This window comes from Eptesicus fuscus, chromosome 14 (genome assembly GCF_027574615.1).
Source record: "Eptesicus fuscus isolate TK198812 chromosome 14, DD_ASM_mEF_20220401, whole genome shotgun sequence".
NCBI classification, from domain to species: domain Eukaryota; kingdom Metazoa; phylum Chordata; class Mammalia; order Chiroptera; family Vespertilionidae; genus Eptesicus; species Eptesicus fuscus.
Window position 1 is genome coordinate 51,719,585 of NC_072486.1, and position 22,531 is coordinate 51,742,115.

At 39.4% G+C, this 22,531-nt stretch overlaps 1 protein-coding gene across 1 annotated transcript; it reads left to right on the plus strand.

The window, feature by feature from the left end:
• The first annotated feature begins 17,132 nt into the window (after window positions 1-17,132).
• Window positions 17,133-18,077, plus strand: LOC129151467 (olfactory receptor 9A4-like). The gene has a single exon (XM_054726528.1). The coding sequence runs from the start codon at window positions 17,133-17,135 to the stop codon at window positions 18,075-18,077; it is 945 nt and encodes a 314-aa protein (XP_054582503.1).
• The last annotated feature ends 4,454 nt before the right edge of the window (window positions 18,078-22,531 follow it).

Here is a 22,531-nt window from a genome sequence, read left to right on the forward strand (position 1 = left end):
ATTGACGAACACCAACGACAAAGCAAGAATCTTAAAGGCTGCAAGAGAGAGACAGAAAGTTACCTACAAGGGATCTCCTATCAGAATATCAACTGATTTCTCAACAGAAACACACCAGGCCAGAAAGGAATGGACTGAAATATACAAAGTGATGCAAAACAAGGGACTGAATCCAAGAATACTATATCCAGCAAGGCTATCGTTCAAAATTGAAGGTGGAATCAGAAGCTTCACAGACAAAAAAGGGCTAAGAGAGTTCATCACTACCAAGCCGGCAATGAAAGAAATGCTAAAGGGGCTGCTGTAAAAAGAAGATAGAGAAAGGCAAGAAGAAACATAAACACTAAGGAAAAATATGTCAACAAACAGGTACTTATCAATAATAACATTAAATGTAAATGGATTAAATGCACCAATCAAAAGACATAGGGTAGCTGAATGGATAAGAAAACATGACCCATATATTTGCTGTCTACAAGAGACCCACCTTAGAGCAAAAGATTCACACAGACTGAGAGTGAAGGGATGGAAAAACATTTTTCAGGCAAATGGAAATGAGAAAAAAGCTGGGGTTGCGATACTTGTATCAGATAAAATAGACCTCAAAGTAAAGGCCATAATAAGAGATAAGGAAGGCCACTACATAATACTAAAGGGAGCAATCCAGCAAGAAGATATAACTCTGGTAAACATTTATGCACCTAATGCAGGAGCGCCCAAATACATAAAAAATCTCCTGGAAGATATCAAGGGAGAGATCGACATCAATACAATCATAGTAGGGGACTTTAATACACCACTGACATCAATGGATAAATCCTCTGGACAAAAAATTAGCAAAGGAACAGCAATTCTAAATGACACACTAGATCAGATGGACTTAATTGACATCTTCAGAGTATTTCACCCCAAAGCCATGGAATATACGTTCTTCTCAAGTGCACATGGGACATTCTCAAAAATAGACCACATTTTGGGTAACAAGCAAAGTCTCCCCAAATTCAAAAAGATTGAAATCATATCAAGCATTTTCTCAGACCATAATGGCATAATATTAGAAATAAACTACAATAAAAACATTCATAAAAATTCAAACACTTGGAAACTGAATAGCATGCTACTAAACAATGATTGGGTTATCAATGAGATCAAAGAAGAAATTAAAAACATCCTGGAAATGAATGACAATGAAAACACAACATTGCAAATCCTATGGGACACAATGAAAGCAGTCCTGAGAGGGAAGTGTATAGCTCTACAGGCCTATCTCAAAAAACAAGAAAAAATGCTAATAGATCATCTAACTCAACAACTCAAAGAATTAGAAAGGGAGCAACAAGAAAAGCCCACAGTGAGCAGAAGAAAGGAAATAATAAAGATCAGAGCAGAAATGAATGACATAGAGACCAAAAAAACAATACACAAGATCAACAAAACCAAGAGCTGGTTCTTTGAAAGGATAAACAAGATTGATGAACCTCTAGCCAGGCTCACCAAGAAGCAAAGAGAGAGGACCCAAATAAACAAAATCAGAAATGAAAGAGGTGAAATAACAACAGACCCCAAAGAAATTCAAAGGATTGTCAAAAAATACTATGAACAACTCTATTCCAACAAACTAGACAACCTGGAGGAAATGGACACATTCCTAGAAAAACACAACCTTCCAAAACTTACTCAGGAAGAGACTAAAAATCTCAATAGGTTGATAACTATGGAAGAAATTGAAGCAGTCATCAAAAAACTTCCAGCAAACAAAAGTCCAGGGCCAGACGGGTTCACAGGGGAGTTTTACAAAACTTTCAAGGAAGAGCTAAAACCTATCCTCCTCAGACTATTCCAGAAAATTCAAGAAGAAGGGACACTCCCAAGCTCCTTCTATGAAGCCAGCATCACCCTAATACCAAAACCAGATAAAGATAACACAATGAAAGAGAATTACAGGCCAATATCCCTCATGAACATAGATGCCAAAATCCTCAACAAAATTCTAGCAAATCGAATCCAGCAGTACATCAGAAAGCTCATACACCATGACCAAGTAGGATTTATCCCTGGGATGCAAGGATGGTACAATATTCGCAAATCAATAAACGTCATACATCACATAAACAAATTGAGAGATAAAAACCATATAGTCATATCAATTGATGCAGAAAAAGCATTTGACAAAATCCAACACCCTTTCTTGATAAAAACTCTCAGCAAGATGGGAATAGAAGGATCATACCTCAACATAATAAAAGCCATATATGACAAACCCACAGCCAACATCATACTCAATGGGCAAAAACTAAAACCATTTCCCCTAAGAACAGGAACAAGACAGGGATGCCCACTCTCACCACTCCTATTCAACATAGTGTTGGAAATACTAGCCATTGCAATCAGACAAGAAGAAGAAATAAAAGGCATCCAAATTGGAAAAGAAGAAGTAAAACTGTCCTTATTTGCAGATGACATGATACTGTACATAGAAAACCCTAAAGACTCCATCAAAAAATTATTAGACTTAATAAATGAATTTGGCAGAGTAGCAGGATACAAAATAAACGCTAAGAAATCTATGGCATTTATATACACCAATAATGATCTTACAGAAAGAGAGACTAAAAAAGCAATCCCATTTACCATCGCACCAAAAAAATTAAGATACCTAGGAATAAACTTAACTAAGGAGGTAAAAGACCTATACATGGAAAACTATACAACACTGAAAAAACAGATAGAGGAAGACATAAACAGATGGAGGAACATACCATGTTCATGGATTGGTAGAATCAACATCATCAAAATGTCCATACTTCCCAAAGCAATCTATACTTTCAATGCACTTCCCATTAAAATTCCAATGGCATACTTCACAGACCTAGAACGATCTTTTCAAAAATTCATCTGGAATAAAAAAAGACCCCGAATAGCTACAGCAATCCTGAGAAAGAAGAATAAAGTAGGAGGGATCTCAATACCAGATTTCAAGCTATATTACAAAGCCACTGTTCTCAAAACTGCCTGGTATTGGCACAAGAACAGACATATAGACCAATGGAATAGAATAGAGAACCCAGAAATCGATCCAAATCGCTATGCTCAATTAATATTTGATAAAGGAGGCATGAACATACAATGGAGTCAAGACAGTCTCTTCAATAAATGGTGTTGGGAAAATTGGACAGATACATGCAAAAAAATGAAACTAGACCACCAACTTACACCATACACAAAAATAAACTCAAAATGGATCAAGGACTTAAACATAAGACAGGAAACCATAAAAATACTAGAGGAATCTACAGGCAGAAAAATCTCTGACATATGCCAAAAGAACTTCTTCGCTGATACTGCTCCTAGGGCAATGGAAGCTAAAGAAAAAATAAACAAATGGGATTACATCAAAATAAAAAGCTTTTGCACAGCAACAGAAACCATCAATAAAACAACAAGAAAACCCACTGCATGGGAGAACATATTTGCCAATGATGTCAACGATAAGGGTTTAATCTCCAACATTTACAGGGAACTCATGCAGCTTAACAAAAAGAAGATAAACAACCCAATCAAAAAATGGGCAACTGATCTAAATAGAAACTTTTCGAAAGAAGACAGAAGGAAGGCCAAGAGACATATGAAAACCTGCTCTAAATCACTAATCATCAGAGAGATGCAAATCAAAACAACAATGCGGTACCATCTCACACCTGTCAGAATGGCCTTTATCAACAAGTCAACAAATGACAAGTGCTGGAGAGGATGTGGCGAAAAAGGAACCCTCGTGCACTGCTGGTGGGAATGCAGACTGGTACAGCCACTGTGGAGAACAGTATGGAGTTTCCTTAAAAAACTAAAAATAGAACTCCCATTTGACCCAGTGATCCCTCTTCTAGGAATATATCCTAAGAAACTGGAAACATCAATTAGAAAGGATATATGCACCCGTATGTTCATAGCAGCACAATTCACCATAGCTAAGATATGGAAACAGCCTAAATGCCCATCAGCAGATGAATGGATTAAAAAACTGTGGTACATCTACACAATGGAGTACTATGCTGCGGTAAAAAAGAAGGATCTCTTGCCATTTACAACAATATGGATGGAGATGGAGAACATAATGCTTAGTGAAATAAGCCAGGCAGAGAAAGATAAATATCACATGATCTCACTCATTTGTGGAATATAATGAACAACATAAACTGATGGGGGGAAAATAGATCCAGAAACAGAGAAACATCAATCAGAATGTCAAACCTCAGGGAAGAAATTGTGAGGTAACCAGAAACCCAAGAATGCACGAGAACGCCTTTCCAGCCATGCTAGCAATCATCAGATGTAAGGTAATTTTACCCGGGACAAGAGGGTAAGTATTTTGGACTTATGCTCCTGACTCTTCATGGGTAAGATCACTCATATAGGCTGATCCCCTGACTAACGTAGTCACCAATAATACCAAACATCTTGGTTATCCAGGAGGTCCATGGGGGGGGGGGGGGAGGGGGCAAGAAAGTATAAATACACAGGGGTCTCCACCCAGCTTCCCTTTTGTATGACACAAAATCAAAACAATGCCCCTTTGTGTGTAAAATTAAAGAGAGGTTTCTGGCTTGTGTGGACACCAAAGAAAGGGTGTCACTACCATCACTACTTGCCCGTGGTAGAAGTGCAGAAAATGTAACCAAGACCTTGTCTATACAAAAAGAAATAGACAGCCAGTTTGAAAGGGTATTGCCATGGACTGGAACAAAGAATATCCTTACATGATATTATTCTACACTGTCATTAAAAATTTTCCCAGACTTGGATCACCCCCATTACATATAATAATTCCTCACACCCATGGGGTGGGGGGAATCATCTGTTTGGTGCTTGGAGACAAACGTAACACATCTCTAGATATTTTAGAATTACAACAGCATATTATATAATTACCCCAAACAAACTTACAAACTAATTCTTTGAATGTCTGGCAGCAAGTTTAAAAGGACATGAAAGGGTTTAATCCCTTCCACTATGTAGAGGGCCCCCTGGGAAGGCACCTGAGCATTCTAAATTGGCCCCTCTTGCCCTTTTAGCCAAGAGGGACCTGCTTCTCACAATCCAGTTGTCCACAGCTATTGCCTGAGCTTCTGTTCATGCCAAGGGTGAAACCTCATGATGGCTGGTACCATGGATGTGTCTCTCGCCCAGTGGGGTGAGCTGGGCCTCCCTGGAGAAGAAACCTGGGTTCCACAAGATATGTGATCAGTGCTGGGACCCTGCCAGCAGGCGAGGGGATCCCAAGACAGGTGCTGGGCGCGGAGGCCATGGGGGCATAGGCGACCAAGGAGACAGAACTAAACCTCACATCACCCTGCTTGGCCCCGGAGGATGGCTGGTTAGCCAGAGACGGGTAAGATTCCTCAGGGAAGGAACAACCTAAGACAGGCACAGTCGCACAGGGGCCATCAGGAGAGAACTTGGGGGTCAACAGAGGTGGGGCACAGACCTTCACCCCCCCAAGTTTGCAGGGGCCTGAACCCTCACCCCTGCTGAAGGAGATCTCCTGCCCCCATGGCTGCTCAGCTTCACATGCCCAGCTCAAATCGGGACCCAGGTAACAGAGACTTGGCCGACAGCAGATGCCCTCTCACCGCAACAAGACTTGATGGAGATGTCTTGCACCCATGATCCGGGGAACTGGGGTCTAGGATATCTAAATCCAGCCTAGCACCAGGAATGCTCAGGGCCTACTCAAGAAGGCAAATAATCCTCTCCACTAATAATTACAGGGTAAAACAAGATGGTTGTTAGAATATTAAATTTGACAGTAAAATAGTAGTCAAGTTTTCAGACTAATTTAAATTGGCCAACCAAAATAAGCAAATACTCTAGAAAAATCAATTGCACTGGACAAAAAAGCTGTTACTAAAGTGTTAACTAAAATTTTTATTGGTAGTTCATCTCATGGTAAAATTGCATAACATATAATGAACCTAAAGCAGTCACATTTTAGTGCAAAAAAGTAAAATTTAAAAGCTATCAAGATTACAGCATAAAATTTCCAAAAGCCTCCCAATATTTAAACCAAAAAAGGGGGGATAGTAGAAGAATATCATGTAAGGAAAAATATACTGCAAATAAATTACATCTAGAAAATTTTTACTTTAGAAAATTAACTTTCATTTGTAATGCTAACAGCAAGTCACCCAGGTAAAACATACATGGTGTCAAAACAAGCCAAAGGAAAATCATTTGGGCAAAAAAATGAAAAAGGATCGCAAATCAAAGTCATAGAAAATATTCCTTTATTAACTTTTGGTCGAGAATATGTTTGTATGTTTTCAGAAAACAACTCCGAGACATGTGGATTCCTGCAATAGAGAGGAATTGACAGGAGTGCTCCAGCCATGAAGTCAGAAGAGAAACAGTCCAGAGATGGAAGACGCTGACGATGCCTTGCCATACTAGCAGTCAGCAGATATGCGTCACTGCAGATTGCCCAGGACCAAACCAGAGAGTGTCAGACCTGCAATACCACCATTTGTCCACCATCCAGAACTGAAATATCATTGCTGTTATGAACACATTAACAACTGTTGGACATAGAAACCGGGACTCAAAAGAACTGTTGGCCCAGAAAGAAACTCACTACAGACTGATTCATTTGCCTCTCAGCATAACCATTATTGCTTGTCTCATTTTCAGTTCCTATAAGTGTATTCCTAGTATCACATGAGCTCACTCATCTAGGGGAAAAGATGAACAACATAGACTGAAGAACAAGAACAGCATCCATCAGACTGTCAGACCTCAGAGGGAAAGTAGGGGAGGGTGGGGACAAGGGAGATAGATCAACCAAAGGACTTGTGTGCTTGCATATGAGCCTAACCAATGATCACGGACAACAGGGGGAGGGGGGCTTGTGTGTGGGGGGGATTGGGAAGGGAACGGGGGGGGGGGGTTGAGGACAAATATGTGATACCTTAATCAATAAAGAAATTAAAAAAAAAAAAAAAAAAAGAATACTGGTTACTGGCACAGATTCAGATTGCTAGCCACGCCCCCCCCCTCCCCATTGTCTTATATTCCCCTTCAGTTGTGTCTTATGGTAGCTCTATTTTTAATTTTTTGAGGAATTGCCAGATTTCTTTCTATAGCGGTTGTGCCAGTCTACATTCCCACCAGCAGGAAGAAGTCAAACTGTTACTTTTGGGGGATGACATGTTGCTATATATAGGAAACCCTGAAGACTACCAAAAAACTACTGGAAATGATAAACAAATACAGTCAAGGATACAAAATCAATGTGCAAAAATCCATTGCCTTCTTATATACCAACAACAAAACATCAGAAAAAGAAGTAGAGAAAACAATTCCTTTTGCAATTGCAACCAAAATAATCAAATACCTAGGTATAATATTTTTATTTGATTCATTTTAATAGTGCTAATCTCTCAGCCGAAATTCCTCTTTTATTTATGCATGTTACCTACCTTTTCTGCTACATCATTTAACATATTAATTATAGTTATATTACTTTTTCATGAAGTGAACATTTTCTAGTATAACATTTTATATTCTTCATTGATTTTTTTTCACTTTTTAATGTTATTTTTTTAGTGGATGCTCTAGGGCTTACATCTTCATTTAGAATTGACTTCAGATTTATTTTTTTTTTTTTTTTTAAATATTTTTATTGAGGTATTATATGTGTACATATCTTACTATTACCCCCCCCCACCCCACACCCACACATGCCCTCCCCCCCAGAGTTTTGCGTCCATTGTTTATGCTTATATGCATGCATACAAGTCCTTCGTTTGATTTCATAACTCCCCCACCTTTCCCAAACTTTCCCCCTGTACTTTGAAAGTCTGTTTGATGCTTTACTATCTCTGTATCTATCTTTTTGTTCACCACTTTATAATGTTCTTTACTATCCCTAAATGAGTGAGATCATGTGGTATTTTTCTTTCATTGACTGGCTTATTTCACTTAGCATAATGTTCTCCAATTCCATCCAGGTTGCTGCAAATGATGAGAATTCCTTCTTTTTTATGGCAGCATAGTATTCCATTGTGTAGATGTACCACAATTTTCCGATCCACTCATCTGCTGACGGGCACCTAGGCTGTTTCCAAATCTTAGCTATTGTAAATTGTGCTGCTATGAACATAGGGGTGCATATATCCTTTCTGATTGGTTTTTCTAGTTTCTTCGGATATATTCCCAGGAGTGGGATTACTGGGTCAAATGGGAGTTCCATTTTCAGTTTTTTGAGGAAACTCCATACTGTTCTCCACAGTGGCTGCACCAGTCTGCATTCCCACCAGCAGTGCACGAGGGTTCCTTTTTCTCCGCATCCTCGCCAACACTTGTTGTTTGTTGATTTGTTGATGATAGCCATTCTGACAGGTGTGAGATGGTACCTCATTGTTGTTTTGATTTGCATCTCTCGGATAATAAGTGACTTTGAACATGTTTTCATGTGTCTCTTGGCCTTCCTTCTGTCTTCTTTTGAAAATATTCTGTTTAGGTCTGTTGCCCATTTTTTTATTGGATCATTTATCTTCCTCTTATTGAGTTGCATAAGCTGCCTGTAGATGTTGGAGATTAAACCTTTATCAGTGATAGCATTTGCAAATATGTTTTCCCATGCAGTGGGCTTTCTTGTTGTTTTGTTGATGGTTTCTTTTGCTGTAAAAAAGCTTTTTATTTTGATGTTGACTTCAGATTTATAATGGACATTGCTCCTATATAGTTCTGAGTCTTTCTCACTTTTCGCTATTATTATACATATTACATTTATATAGCTACAAATGCAATAATAGTTACAATTATTACACCATACAAAGGAGAACACACATACACACACACACACACACAATTATGACACTTTTTGTATTAAATTTATTTACTCTTTCTGTTTCTCTTATTTATTTCTCAGATTCAAGTTTCTGTTTGGTGTGATTTTCTTACTCCAAAATAGCTTTGTTCTTACCTATCTATTATTGACAAATATGTTTCAGCTCTATGTGTTATCCACTTAACAATGCAATTATATAGTTATTGTTTTATACAGATGTTTTTTAAGTAAGTTAAGAGGAGGCAGGAGAAGTATGCATTTAAACCATCTTTTATAATTACAGAATTTCCTTTGCTGGCCCTCTACCAGTAACAGTGAGCTTTTCTACCTTGGCCTTTGAGGGTTTTATACTTCATCAAATTTCTGTAATGCTAGGTTACTACTGGACCCAGGCCTGACTTTGTTTTGAAAAATGATTTGATTCCTTTGTCTTCCCCCATCAAAACCTTCATACCCTTAGTTTCATATTCGTTAGTCCTCCCAGCTGGAAGTAATAAATCTACTTTTTGGATTCCCACCAGGATTTACATGTGTGACAATCGGGTTCTTGTGTTAGCCATTCAAAACCTCATCTTTCTAATGGTTGCTTCCTAGAACACTGATCTCTGGGGCTGGAATGCCAGACAAATGGAGAGTGGGTGTGAAGGTGGGGAGTCATGAAATGCCACCACTGATTCTACCAATATTTAAATTAGTGCTGGGTGTTACAAACAATCTCGTCCTGTGCCCCTGCAATTATGTTCCCATGTAAGCTACTTCTGGGGAAGATTGTTGCCTTTTGTCCAATCACCTAATATCAAATCACCTTAAGTAAACTAACAATAAGATCAATTGTTCCTATCTCTTGGTAAAAATTGTACTATAGTAAAGAAAGTTTGAATATAAATATGCAATTAACATTATATATAGACCAAATAAAAATATTTCTCTCATGTATACGTGTTATTCCCCAACCTTCATATGTTTGTGGATACTATTGTGACAAAATGCAAATCTTTAAAAGTGACACTGAATCTATACTTGCTTTTAGAAACAGGATGTGTTTCTTTCAAGTGAGGATATGAAACATACAATCACTGTTATGGGGTTACCTGAACTATTGCCATTATGAGTCTATAAACCGAAAGGGAACTTGATGGATGCACACCGATTAAGGGACTACAGGAGTGTAGTGGCATCAGATCCTGGAGGTTCCAATGTTTAGTGAATAGAATGTTGGTGTAGAGGAAGAAGAATGTCCAAGCACGGAAAGGTGATCAGATTGGAGAACCAGATTCTACTGTTAGTTTGGCCACTGCTTTGACCAACGCTTTTTTCATATCTATTTCTCCTCAATCTTATTCATTCATGGTTCATAAACACTGCTGGGCTGCAGCCCAAGAATCATTATTTCCCTTCTGGGCTCTCACAGCACTTATAAGTAGGAAACCCCTTATCACAATACTAGAGGCCCAGTGCATGATTGAATCATGCACGTGTAGGGTCCCCTACACGCTTTGCTTTTCGCGGTGGAGCTGGGTGCCTGTCCGCTGGTGCACCAGGCCTTTCAGAAGCCTCCGGCTTGGCGGAGGCTTCTGAAAGGCCTGGTGCCGGAGCTGACTTTTGATGGTCCCCCACTTTTGATGGTCCGCGGCCGCTGAGGGGGGCTACCCTGCTGTTGAGAGGCGCAGGGGGCGGGACTCCCGCCCCCTGCGCCTCTCAACGGCCGCTGAGGGGGGCTGCCGTGGACACCTGGCTACCCTGCCGTTGAGAGGCACAGCTGGGTGTCCGCGGCAGGCCCCCTCAGCGGCCGCGGATCTGGCCCTTGAGAGGCACAGGAGGCGGGAGTTCCGCCCCCTGCGCCTCTCAACAGCAGGGTAGCCCCCTTCAGTGGCAGCGGATCCGTGCCTCTCAATGGCCAGATAGGCCACCCCGAGTCCCGCCCCCCAGCCTCCCGCCGCCCAATCGTGGGCGTAGCGGAGTGATGGTAATTTACATGTTACTCTATTATTAGATAGGATGTTACAAGTAACTATACTATTTCCACTCTCCACTCTCACATGGATGGAGAAACCTCAGGTAAAATCCATGTCTTTTATATATGTTTTTTCTTCTTTAATAAGTTTTATTCATTTCAGAGAGGAAGAGAGAGGGAGAGAGAAATAGAAACATCAATGATTAGAGAGAATCATTGATCAGCTGGCCCCTGAATGCCCACTCCTGGGAATTGAGCCTGCATGTACCCTGACAGGAATTCCAACTGTGACCTCCTGGTTCATAGATCGAAGCTCAATGACTGAGCCACACCAGCCTGGAAACATTTGTTTTTTAATCTTTATTGGGCAGTACTGAGGAGGAGTGCATTGCTCATGGTGGGTGATCAGTGAGTCTTTATTAAATTGAATTACTGTTAGAATAAAAACAAATGGAAAACATATATCAAAGTGGTTTGTAAACTGTGAAAAAATACACATACTGTATATTTACATACATGCAAACACATACAAAGCTAATGTATATAAATTAATTTTTAATTTCTTTGTCATTCTTTCATTTATTCTACAAATATTAACTCTTTGAGGTGATGAGCAGAGAATAATTAGAGAAAATAAATCAATTGGTGCAACAGCAAACACCAGAGTCATTGCTCTCGTGTATAATTGGAGGGGATAAGATTTCGACCTAATGTGAACCTCTCTTTTGGGTGAAAAGCATCTCAGCAAGAAAGAAACTAGTGTTTCAGAAAGTCAGTGAAAGGGGCATCTCCATTAGGAAGGGGTTAGCCTGTGGTGACACTGAGCACATAATGACACCATGGGACCACTAAGGGAGCATGTTTCAAAAACTAGACACCCTGTATCCACCACATGAGCCCAAAATGTCTACCTTGTTTATATCCACATAGTAAACTTTTAAAAAGCTTGACATTTCCAGTAAATTAGAAGATTTGTTGTCTTTTTTAACATTTAAATTCTCTATTGTTTAAAGTATTACATATGTCTCCCTCCCTTAACCTCCGCCCCCCCCCCCCCCCATTGACCTCTCCCTGGCTGCTCCCCCAACCCAGTGTCTGTGTCCATTGGTTATGCTTATATGCATGGATACAAGTCCTTTGGTTGATCTCTTACCTTCACCCCTCTCACCCTCCCCTGCCTTCCCTATTAGGTTTGATGGTCTGTTTGATGCTTCTATGTCTCTGGATCTATTTTTTTAAAACTTTATTTTTCAATTACAGTTTACATTCAAGATTATTTTGTACTAGTTTCAGGTGTACAGTGTAGTGGTTAGATAATCAGATACTTTACATAGTGTTTCCTCCAATGTTTCCAGTACCCACCTGACACCATACATAGTTACTGCAATATTATTGACTACATTTCCTATGCTGTATTTTATATTTCCATGACTGTTTTGTAGCTATGAATCTGTACTTCTTTTTTCTTTCTTTCTGTCTTTATTGATTAAGGTATTACATATGTTCCTTATCCCCTCTTTACACCCGCCCCCGCCCTTGGTGGCTGTGTCCATTGGTAATGCTTATATGCAAGCATACAAGTCCTTTGTTTAATCTCTCCCCTTTACCTGCAACCTTCCCTACCTTCCCTCTGAGGTTTGAGCTTCTGATCGATGCTTCTCTGTCTCTGGATCTGTTTTTGTTCATCAGTTTATGATGTTCATTATATTCCACAAATGAGTGTGATCATGTGATGTTTCTTTCTCCACCTGGCTTATTTTGCTGAGCATAATGCTTTCCATGTCCATTTATGCTGTTGTGAATGGTAAGAGCTATTTCCTTTTTACAGCAGCATAGTATCCCATTGTGTAGACATATAACCATTTTTTAACTCACTCATCTGCTGATGGGCACTTGGGGTGTTTCTAAATCTTAGCTATTGTAAATTGTGCTGCTATGAACATAGGGGTGCATATATCCTGTCTGATTGGTGTTTCTAATTTCTTGGAATATAGTCCTAGAAGTGGGATAACCGGGTCAAATGGGAGTTCCATTTTTAATTTTTTGAGGAAACTCCATACTATTTTTCAGTGGCTATACCCGTCTGCATTCCCTTCAGCAGTGCACAAGGGTTCCTTTTTCTCCACATCCTGGCTAGCACATGTTGTTTGTTGACTTGTTGATGACAGTCTTTCTGATAGGTGTGAGATGGTACCTCATTGTTATTTTGATTTGCATCTCTCTGATGATTGGTGACTTTGAGCACATTTTCATATGTCTCTTGGCCTTCTGTATGTCCACTTTGGAAAAGTGTCTATTTTGGTCCTTTGCCCATTTTTTTATTAGATTGTTCCTTTTGTTAAGTTGTATGAGTTCCTTATAAATTTTGGAGATTAAACCCTTATTGGGTGTAACATTGGCAAATGTGTTCTCCCATGCAGTGGGCTCTCTTGTTGGTAATGGGTATTGATTTTCTTTTTATGGGTGGGTGGGGGGGGGTGCGTGAGTATAGATTTTTGTCAAGTGCTTTTTCTTTTGTTATAGAAGTGATCATGTGGTTTTGCTCTTTAATTCTGTTAACATAGTGTACTGTACTGGTTAATCTGCTAGTGTTGAATTGACTTCGCATTTCTGGGATAAAATCACTTGTTTTGGCATGTTATTCTCTTTATGTATTGGTGAATTTTATTTTCTAATACATTATTAAAAATTTTTGCATCTATGTTTATAAGTTTATAAATATATTTTCTCATGATGCCTTTTGTGTCAAGATAATTCTGGCCTTATAAAGTGAATTGGGCAGTGTTCCCTTCTCCTCAATTTTCTAAAAGATTTTTATGTAGGATTGGTATTAGTTCTTTCTTAAATATTTAATAGAATAAACCAGTAAAACTATCTTAACTAGCAGTTTTCTGTGTAGCAAGGTTATTAATTATGAAACAACTTATTTAAGATATATAGGATTTCAGTTCTTTTTTTCCCCAGACTGTTTTGGTAATTTTAATCTTTCAAAAGATTTCCCCTTTCATCAGGTTTTCACTTTATGACTCTTTTAAGATATCTTTAGTTCTTTTTAATTTCAAATAAAAATAAAAATTTGATCATATCTTTGACTGGTAGTAGATCAGGCAACCAAAAGTGCTCCTATCAGACAGTCCTAGTGGTTTCCAAATCAACAAAAGTCTTTGGAGTATAAAATTATGCCAATCAAAAACAATGACTACAATATGTTTACCCTTGGAACTAGAAATTCTAACTCTGGGGGTTTATTTTAGAAATATAAATGTGTATGGGCTTAAAAATGTCTGAGCATATTTATAGCATAATTTTTCATAATCAAAATGGAAAAAACAAAAAATGAGCAAGAGAGGGCTAACCAATAAAGAATAGGAGATCCATATAATGGAATATTAGACAAAATAAGAAGTGGGACAATATGTATCAAGGGAAAGGGAAAAGTGTGTAAAACTAATTTTCACAGAATTTCTTAAAAAGAATATGCAAATAAAGGCTTAGGAAATTCCTGTAAGATTATGTGGCAATCTGGGTGGACTTGGATAATTTGAGAAATTGTAAGGAAGTTTGATTATTCCTAACTTATGCTCTTCTGCACCAACTGATAATGTCAGATTTACTGTAACAGGTATACTTGAAATGAAATCCAAAATCCAGATACATGTTTGTACCTTTTCTGTCTCCCTCCAGAATCAAGCAGAATTCCAATTTCCATTTTTCACTTGTTCCAGGTTGTAAATAATAGCTCTACATTGGGCTGTCCTCATGCGTTCCTTGCTTTGAAGTGCCCAGCTGGTGGTAATCAGGGACACTCTATAGAAATCAATGGCTGGACAAATCTTGCTGGAGTGCATGCACATGCACATATGTCGAAACAAGAGAACATACCAGAAAAGGGATTAGAATTTAGGGGTAGTACCCCCCACAGTATTCTAAGGGGCACACAGGGTTAGGAACAGGAGCCTCTGTAAAGTAAGTGGTGGAGAAATCAGGCTTTGCAGGGGATTTTTTATGAAGTCAATGCTTTGACTGAGACCAGTGTGCAGGCTTTTGCGGATATTGACGTGCATTTTAGAGGTCAGTTGTGGTGTCTCCTACTGGGACATGGGGGCTGATTTTGGCTCTGAACAGCTAAGAGTGTCCCGGAGAGCACTGGATGAGGGCCAGAAGAAAGGATCTGATTAGAGTTTTTTGAGACATTTGGAAACTTAGACTTTGGGGCCTTGGAGAAGGCAGCCTTGGTATTGAGAAGCCTCTGGTTGGTGAGATTTTATGTTTTCCCATGAAACAAAAAGTTTAAAAAGTTCTGAAACTTAATTGGTCAAAATGGGCATAACTAAAAGTTTGTGCTTCTCCCTCCAGACTGATTGCTTAGGGACACCATGAGCCTGGGCTTATTAAGAACACATATCTCAGTGACTGTGTCCCTTGGGAAGAAAATGAGTAGAAGGAATTAGGGGGAGAGAGAGAAAGACCCTCAGCTTCCCACAGCACTATTATTTTGGGGGTTTTTCCTAAGCTCTTATCTGAGGCCAGCTTCCTTTTTCATCATGATTGAAGACAACAGCAAGTTCCTCTGGCGCCTATGCATGGCTCATCAATAGCCAGATAGGAGTTATCTTTGGCCGAGCCCCGGAGAGCATTAGAAATGGTGGTGGAGCCCTTCCATAGAGGTGAGTGTCATCAGGTTTCTCCTCTATGGAGGAAAGAGTAAGGTGGGATGTTCTGGGTCTGGTTGCTGTCTAACACAGGGACACTTAGAACCTGAGGAGTGAGCTAGGAGAGCAGCTGGACAGACAAGTTCATTTCCAAGTCTGCTGTGCACAGCAAAGAGCAGACTCAGGTCCTCTCTGACCTGATGTTAGGGATAGACACAGTTCCCTGGCATCTCTCAGGATCCTTCTCTGTCATCTTTTTTCATCTCCTGTTAGTTATGCAGAGATTGTGGAAAAGCAGGCCGCTGAGCTCTTCCAACAGTTCTTTCCTTGAGGCATGTTTGCTCATCAGAAAAAGAGCCACAGTGATATTGGGGAGGTTGCATCAGGAAGGGAAGGGAGGAAAGAAAAATCTTAATGTGAGGCAGGAAGGGAGACTAAGAAGAGAGGCATTGAGGGAATGTGAACTTACTAGCCCGGGCAAGACCAGAACCTATTTAGTCATATATCATATGTCCATATTCTCATCATCAACAAAAAATTTCAGCATTACTGATTGGGCTCATGAATATATATATATATATATCTTTGCCCCAATGGAATTAATTCTAATGTCATCGATGAACAGTGAATAAATAAAAATAGGTTTCCTGACCCTCTTTTCTTCCTTGCTTTATTTTTGATGACAGGATTAATAAACTAAAACCGTATATATAATTTTTACATACCTATTTTGTGTATTGTATAGACTTTAAACCCTACATGAATAGAAGCTCAGCAGGGCATGATCTTTGCTCCAGCATTTTTTCATATGAATTAAATAAATATTGGATCATAAAATAATATCAGGGAGTAAGTGCTGTGAAGAAAACCAGAGTCTAAGCTTGATCAAGTCCTTCCTATCTGGGGTTAGGGGAATAGTAAAGAGTCCTCTAAGGAGATGGCATCTGAGTAATGGGAAGGGTGAAGTGAGGGGTAGAGGTCTATTTTTGTCAGTGCCAAGTGCCATATTTCCTTTCTTCCAAGACTTTGGAAAGAAAATGGAATGAGAGAAAATGAATCAGCTCTGGGAAGTTATCCCAAGCTCCAGAGTTCCCATATGGATATCTTGCTGCTCTGTAATATAGAGGTTATAAGATCTGGGGAAAAGCAGAGATGGTTTCGTGGACCCCTGTGTCTTTTCTGCTGGTTGCAAGATGGGTATCTGTAGTGCCAGTGTGGGTGAGGGTTGGGTTCAATGTTTCCTGTCCTGCACTTCACGTTGAATGTCATTATATTATTTGATACAATTAACGTAAGAAGAGATAGGACGATCCCTGCACCTTTAGGGAATGATAGATTCAGTTTCAAATCTAAGCAGTTTACAATTTCGTAGCCTCTGTCCCCTGGAGAAGGCACTTCCAGTGGAGAAAAAAGATAAGGAAGGTGTTTCTCCTCCCCCCCCCCCGCCCTAATACAGAAGAAGCTGCCTTCACCCATTCTTGACAACGAAATTTGAAGAGGCAATATTTGGGTCTGTATACGCAGAGCATAGTAGTAGTAGCAACTCACCTAATTATCACGAGGAATTAGTTTCTTATCCTAAACTGTCTCCCTTCTCTTTTGGAGCAGGAAAGCAAGACCATGTGGAGCAATGCCACATCTCCTTTGATATCAGAGTTCTACAAGGAGCAGAAACAAGGACTCAATGATGAGCAATCACTCAAGTGCCACTGAGTTTTGTCTCCTTGGATTCCCTGGCTCCAAGGAACTACACCATATCCTCTTTGCTACCTTCTTCTTCTTCTACTCAGTGACATTAATGGGAAACACGGTCATCATTGTGATTGTCTGTGTTGATAAACGTCTACAGTCCCCCATGTATTTCTTCCTTGGCCACCTCTCTGCCTCAGAGATCCTGTTCACATCCACTATCATTCCAGTCATGCTTTGGGGGTTGCTGCTCCCTGGGATGCAGACAATATCTCTGGCTGGATGTGTCACCCAGCTCTTCCTGTACCTTGCTGTGGGGACCACAGAGTTTGCATTAATGGGAGTGATGGCTGTGGACCGTTATGTGGCTGTCTGTAACCCTTTGAGGTACAGCATCATTATGAACAATCACACCTGCATCTGGGTGGTAATTATGTCGTGGATGTTTGGGTTCCTTTCTGAAATCTGGCCAGTCTATGCCACGTTTCAGCTGACCTTCTGCAAATCAAATGTGTTAGACCATTTTTATTGTGACCGAGGGCAACTTCTCAAACTATCCTGTGATGACAGCCTTTTCACAGAGTTTATTCTTTTCTTAATGGCCATTTTCATTATCATTGGTTCTCTGGCACCAGTAATTGTCTCCTACACTTACATCATCTCCACCATCCTCAAGATCCCCACTGCCTCTGGCAGGAGGAAAGCCTTCTCTACATGTGCCTCCCACTTCACCATTGTTGTGCTTGGATATGGCAGTGGCCTGTTCCTCTATGTGAAACCCAATCAAAGGCAGGCAGCCCAGTACAATAAGATAGCATCCCTGGTGATTTCTGTGGTAATTCCTTTCCTGAACCCTTTTATCTTTACCCTCCGGAATGACAAAGTCAAAGAGGCCATTAGAGATAGTGTGAAACGCTCCTGTCAAGTTTTCAAGCATTAACTCTTTTTTAAAAAATATATTTTATTGAATTTTTACAGAGAGGAAGGGATAGGGCTAGAGAGCTAGAAACATCAATGAGAGAGAAACATCGACCAGCTGCCTCCTGCACCACCCCCCCCCCCCCCACCGGGGATGTGCCCGCAACCAAGGTACATGCCCTTGACCGGAATTGAACCTGGGACCCTTCAGTCTGCAGACTGATGCTCTATCCATTGAGCCAAACCAGTTTTGGCTCAAGTATTAACTCTTAGTTTTAGGTGATGGTATGATCTCGACTGGGGATTATTTACTGACATAGGAAACCCTAACTACACTATTACCATTACCATTATTACAAAAGTCAAAAGTGTCTACCATTCCTGATCATACTCTGGAAGCAGATAAGGCAGGTAAGAATAAAACCCATGCTGTGCCCACTAGAATGTCATTGCTTCAGTTTCTTCTCATTTCTACTGATGAACTTCTTGTGGTGTGGGAGGAAGTAGAGAAAGCAAATATGTAATTTTGTGTAGAGTTCGATTAGCCCAATTCATTTACTTAAAATTTAATTCTGAAAATGAATTTCTGAGGAGAGGTAGGAAGTGAGGGGGGAGGTGAGGTGAGAGATGGCATATCACAGTACAAAGGAAGAGATGCTCACTTTGATTCTTCATCAAATGTGCTAGTTGCTTGTCCTATAATTTTAAGCAATTTGTTGAGAAGATGAGCATGTGCATTTTGAATATTCCATGGTTCTCTCCTTTTCTGGTTGGGTTTTTTTTATTATCCTGGCCCCACTGCTACTGCAAAGTAAATATAGTGTGCATACATTCTTCTACAGAAGCAGTGGAGAGTAGTGACATGGAGATTCCAATGCTTCTCATTCTGAAAATTGTTGTGCTACAAAGAAGATAGAAATAATTGGGGTATAACAATGAGGGAAAGTGCCTTTTGCTAAACTTCAGGGAAAATTCCTATTGCTCAAACCTTTCCTCTTTGTGGCATGTATGGGGATAGGCACAAAAGGAGAGAGGCACACTGCCCTCATGTACAGTATAGTTTCTTTGTTTCTTCATCATGTCACACATGCCTCTTCTCTCTGCCTTTCTGGCTCTTTGTTTATCCACTAACTCTTCTTTTCTTCTTCCTCTCTCCCTTTGTCTTTGAATCTTCATGTGTCTTTTTTTCCTTTCCCCCATTGCACCATGAGCCAAGGTTCTGACCTTCTAATGACAATGCGTTCTGATTTTTCCTCTCCTCTTTTGTCAACATTTCCATTCCTCTCCTGTAACTCCAGTGATGCAATGTTCCAAACTGCCTCTCTGAATGCCCTGGTCATATTTTCTCAGATGAACCTACGGAGAGTAGAAAATTCCTGTAGCTGAGTGAAGAATATGAGAGGAGAAGAGGATTTTGGGCCAGGGGGCTACTAATGGGACACCATACATCTATCTGTTGTGTCATAGCCTAGGTTTTTCTATTTGGTCTTTGATTCTGAATGAAGGAAGGTTACTATCTATATTTGCCTGCCATAACAAAACCCCATTGACTGGATGCATTAAACAATAGAAATGTATTTATCACAGTTCTGAAGTCTGAGAAGTTCAAGATCAAGGTTCTGGCCAATTCAGTTTCTCATGCAGGCTCTCTTCGTTTTCTTGCAGGTGACCACCTTTTCTCTATGTTCTTACTTGGCCTTTCCTTGGTGTGTAGATGTTAGGGGAGAGAGACAGCCATCTCTGGTAGCTGTTCTTAAAGGGACACTAATCTTATCCAATTAGGGCCCCACCCTTATGACCTCATTTAACCTTAATTACTTTCTTAGAGGTTCCATCTCCAAATACAGTTGCACTGGGTTTCACAGCTTCAACATATGAACTTTTAAGGGAACACAGACATTTAGTTAATAACACTATCATTCTACTCCTGCCCTGCAATCCAAGCTTATATTCAACCAGAATGTCCACTTCATCTTCACAGTGGGTGCTGGGAGACAGATAGGTCTGTGCTCCGAGGGCTCTCATTTCTCTAGCTGCAGGGGTCTCCTATACAAAAATGAAATAATATCCTCACACATACCCCCTCTACTGTATACACACCTTGAAGCCTCATAGGTTCTTTTTCTATTTATTTATTTTTTCTCTCTGCTCCTCACAACTGAACACAGTCATAAACAAATATCTAAAAACAAATACTAATTGTAGGCTTTTATTTGAACTCCTTATTCACATGTAATTAGCATACTGCAAAACAAGTCTTATATAATTTGAGGGATGCCAGATTGAATGTATTGCAATTTTTACGTAATTTAAACATTGGCCTTCGTTAACATTCACTTTGTTATATGGTCATAATAATAACAAGTACAAAACTGGAGACAATACTGCTTCTAACCAGGAAAGTTTTTAAATTCTCTCTCCGTAAAAATTACTTGATAAAAGTAAAATGCTTACCCAGATAGTACCTGATACATATCTTTGACAGGACATTTACTTTTTCTGTTTTATTCTAAGAAGGATTTCTCTATATTCATACTTAATGAGGTATAAATGTTGTTCTATGTCATTTCAATTAAATTGTTATATTTTCTGCTTTATACTGATGTTTGTTATCAGAAAATAAAGAATAAGAATAGAGTGTTATGTAATTAAAACTCCTATGTCTTCTGTAAACCACCTCATATATTTTTTTGCGTGTCTAATTAAGATAGCCCAATGTCTTATTAATATTGATAATAATTGTCAAAACTTAACAGAAACATAATTTGACTCAGGATCCTTTGACTCCAAAGTTTGACCTTAACCTCTCTGTTATTTTGTTCCATGAACATCAGTGTTTCTTTTATTAGACACTGAATATAATTTTTATATTATTTGATTGATTTTATGTATTAAATAGCTACCTAGTGCATGTAAGAAACTACTAAATGCATTGGGAGCATATAGAGAGAATCAACAATTATTGACTATATACTAAATTTCTCAACATTTCTCTATGTTTTTATTTAATCCTGGCAATAACCTGTGAGGTCAGTAGTTACTTTTGAAGATAAGAAAATAGAGGTTTAGAGAAGTTAAGTAATTTGCCAAAGGCTACTCAGCCATCAAGCATATAGCGCTCATCAGATTAGAAAAAATACAAGTCTGGGAATACTAGGTGTTGACATGAATGCAGGACAACAGGAGCTTTTATTCATTTCTGAAGGGAATATAAAATATTGTGACCCAAATACTAGATTGTAGCAAAATTAGTAAACATGAACTGTGCATATACTATGCCAATTTTCAAGTTTGTTGTTTCTTTCTCCAGCTGTGTTGGTTCTACTGATGAGCCGATGAAAGAGTTCTTTATCTCTCATTTAATATTTTCCTATTTACAATACTTTTATAAATTTTTATTTAATTAGGGTGACATTACTCAACATGAACATATAGGTTTCATGTATGGATTACTGATTTACAAAATCTGTATATAGGACCATGTGCCCACCACCCAATGTCAAATCTTCTCCTGTCGCCTCATATTAGGATCCCTTTCTCCCTCTACCCACCTCCCTCTGGCAACCACCACACTGCTGTTTGTGTTCATAAGTTTCAGTTTTATATTCCACATATGAGGTAAATCATATATTTCTTTTCTGTTTGACTTATTTCACTTTGCATAATGTTCTCAAGGTCCATCCATGTTGTTGTAAATGACACTATCTCTTCCTTTCTTATGGCCGTGTAGTACTCCATTGTGTATATATACCACGTCCTATTTATCCAGTCCTCTATCATAGGGCACTTTGGCTCTTTCCAACTCTTGGCCACTGTGAGTAATGCTGCAATGAACATAAGGGTGGTTATACCTTTGCATATAAATGATTTTGAGATTTTTGGGTATATACACAGGAGTGGGATTGCTGTGTTGCAGAATTTACTGGATGACCAGAAAACACACAAGTATTCGGAAGATCCAGGAAAAAACCCTTTATTTGCAGATGTACTGGTACAGTGACTCAGGGCAGTCAGTTTCCAAAGTCTGAGTGATGAATATGGAGCAAGCTTTTCTTTTATCCCCTTAGTTTCAGTTAGAATGGGGAAGTAAGATTATATCTGAAGGTCTGGCCTGGATGGTGCCAGTGACCTCCCCACTGGCTAAGCAGTTAATTTCTTGGTTTATGGCCCTTGTAAACTGGGAGTATTTAGGAAAACAGATTATTGCCTAAGGAAGGGGCAGTGACTTAATTATAAGCTAACAAGAATGTGCATCAGAATACTGGTTACTGGCACAGATTCAGATTGCTAGCCACGCCCCCCCCCAATTGTCTTATGTTCTCCTTGAGTTGGATCATATGGTAGCTCTATTTTTAATTTTTTGAGGAATTGCCAGACTTCTTTCTATAGCGGTTGTGCCAGTCTACATTCCCACCAGCAAGAAGAAGTCAAACTGTTCCTTTTTAGGGATGACATGTTGCTGTATATAGGAAACCC

What these genes read in the sequence shown, in the direction of transcription:
- LOC129151467 (XM_054726528.1), top strand. Translation starts at nt 17,133, where the DNA reads ATGATGAGCAATCACTCAAGTGCCACTGAGTTTTGTCTCCTTGGATTC.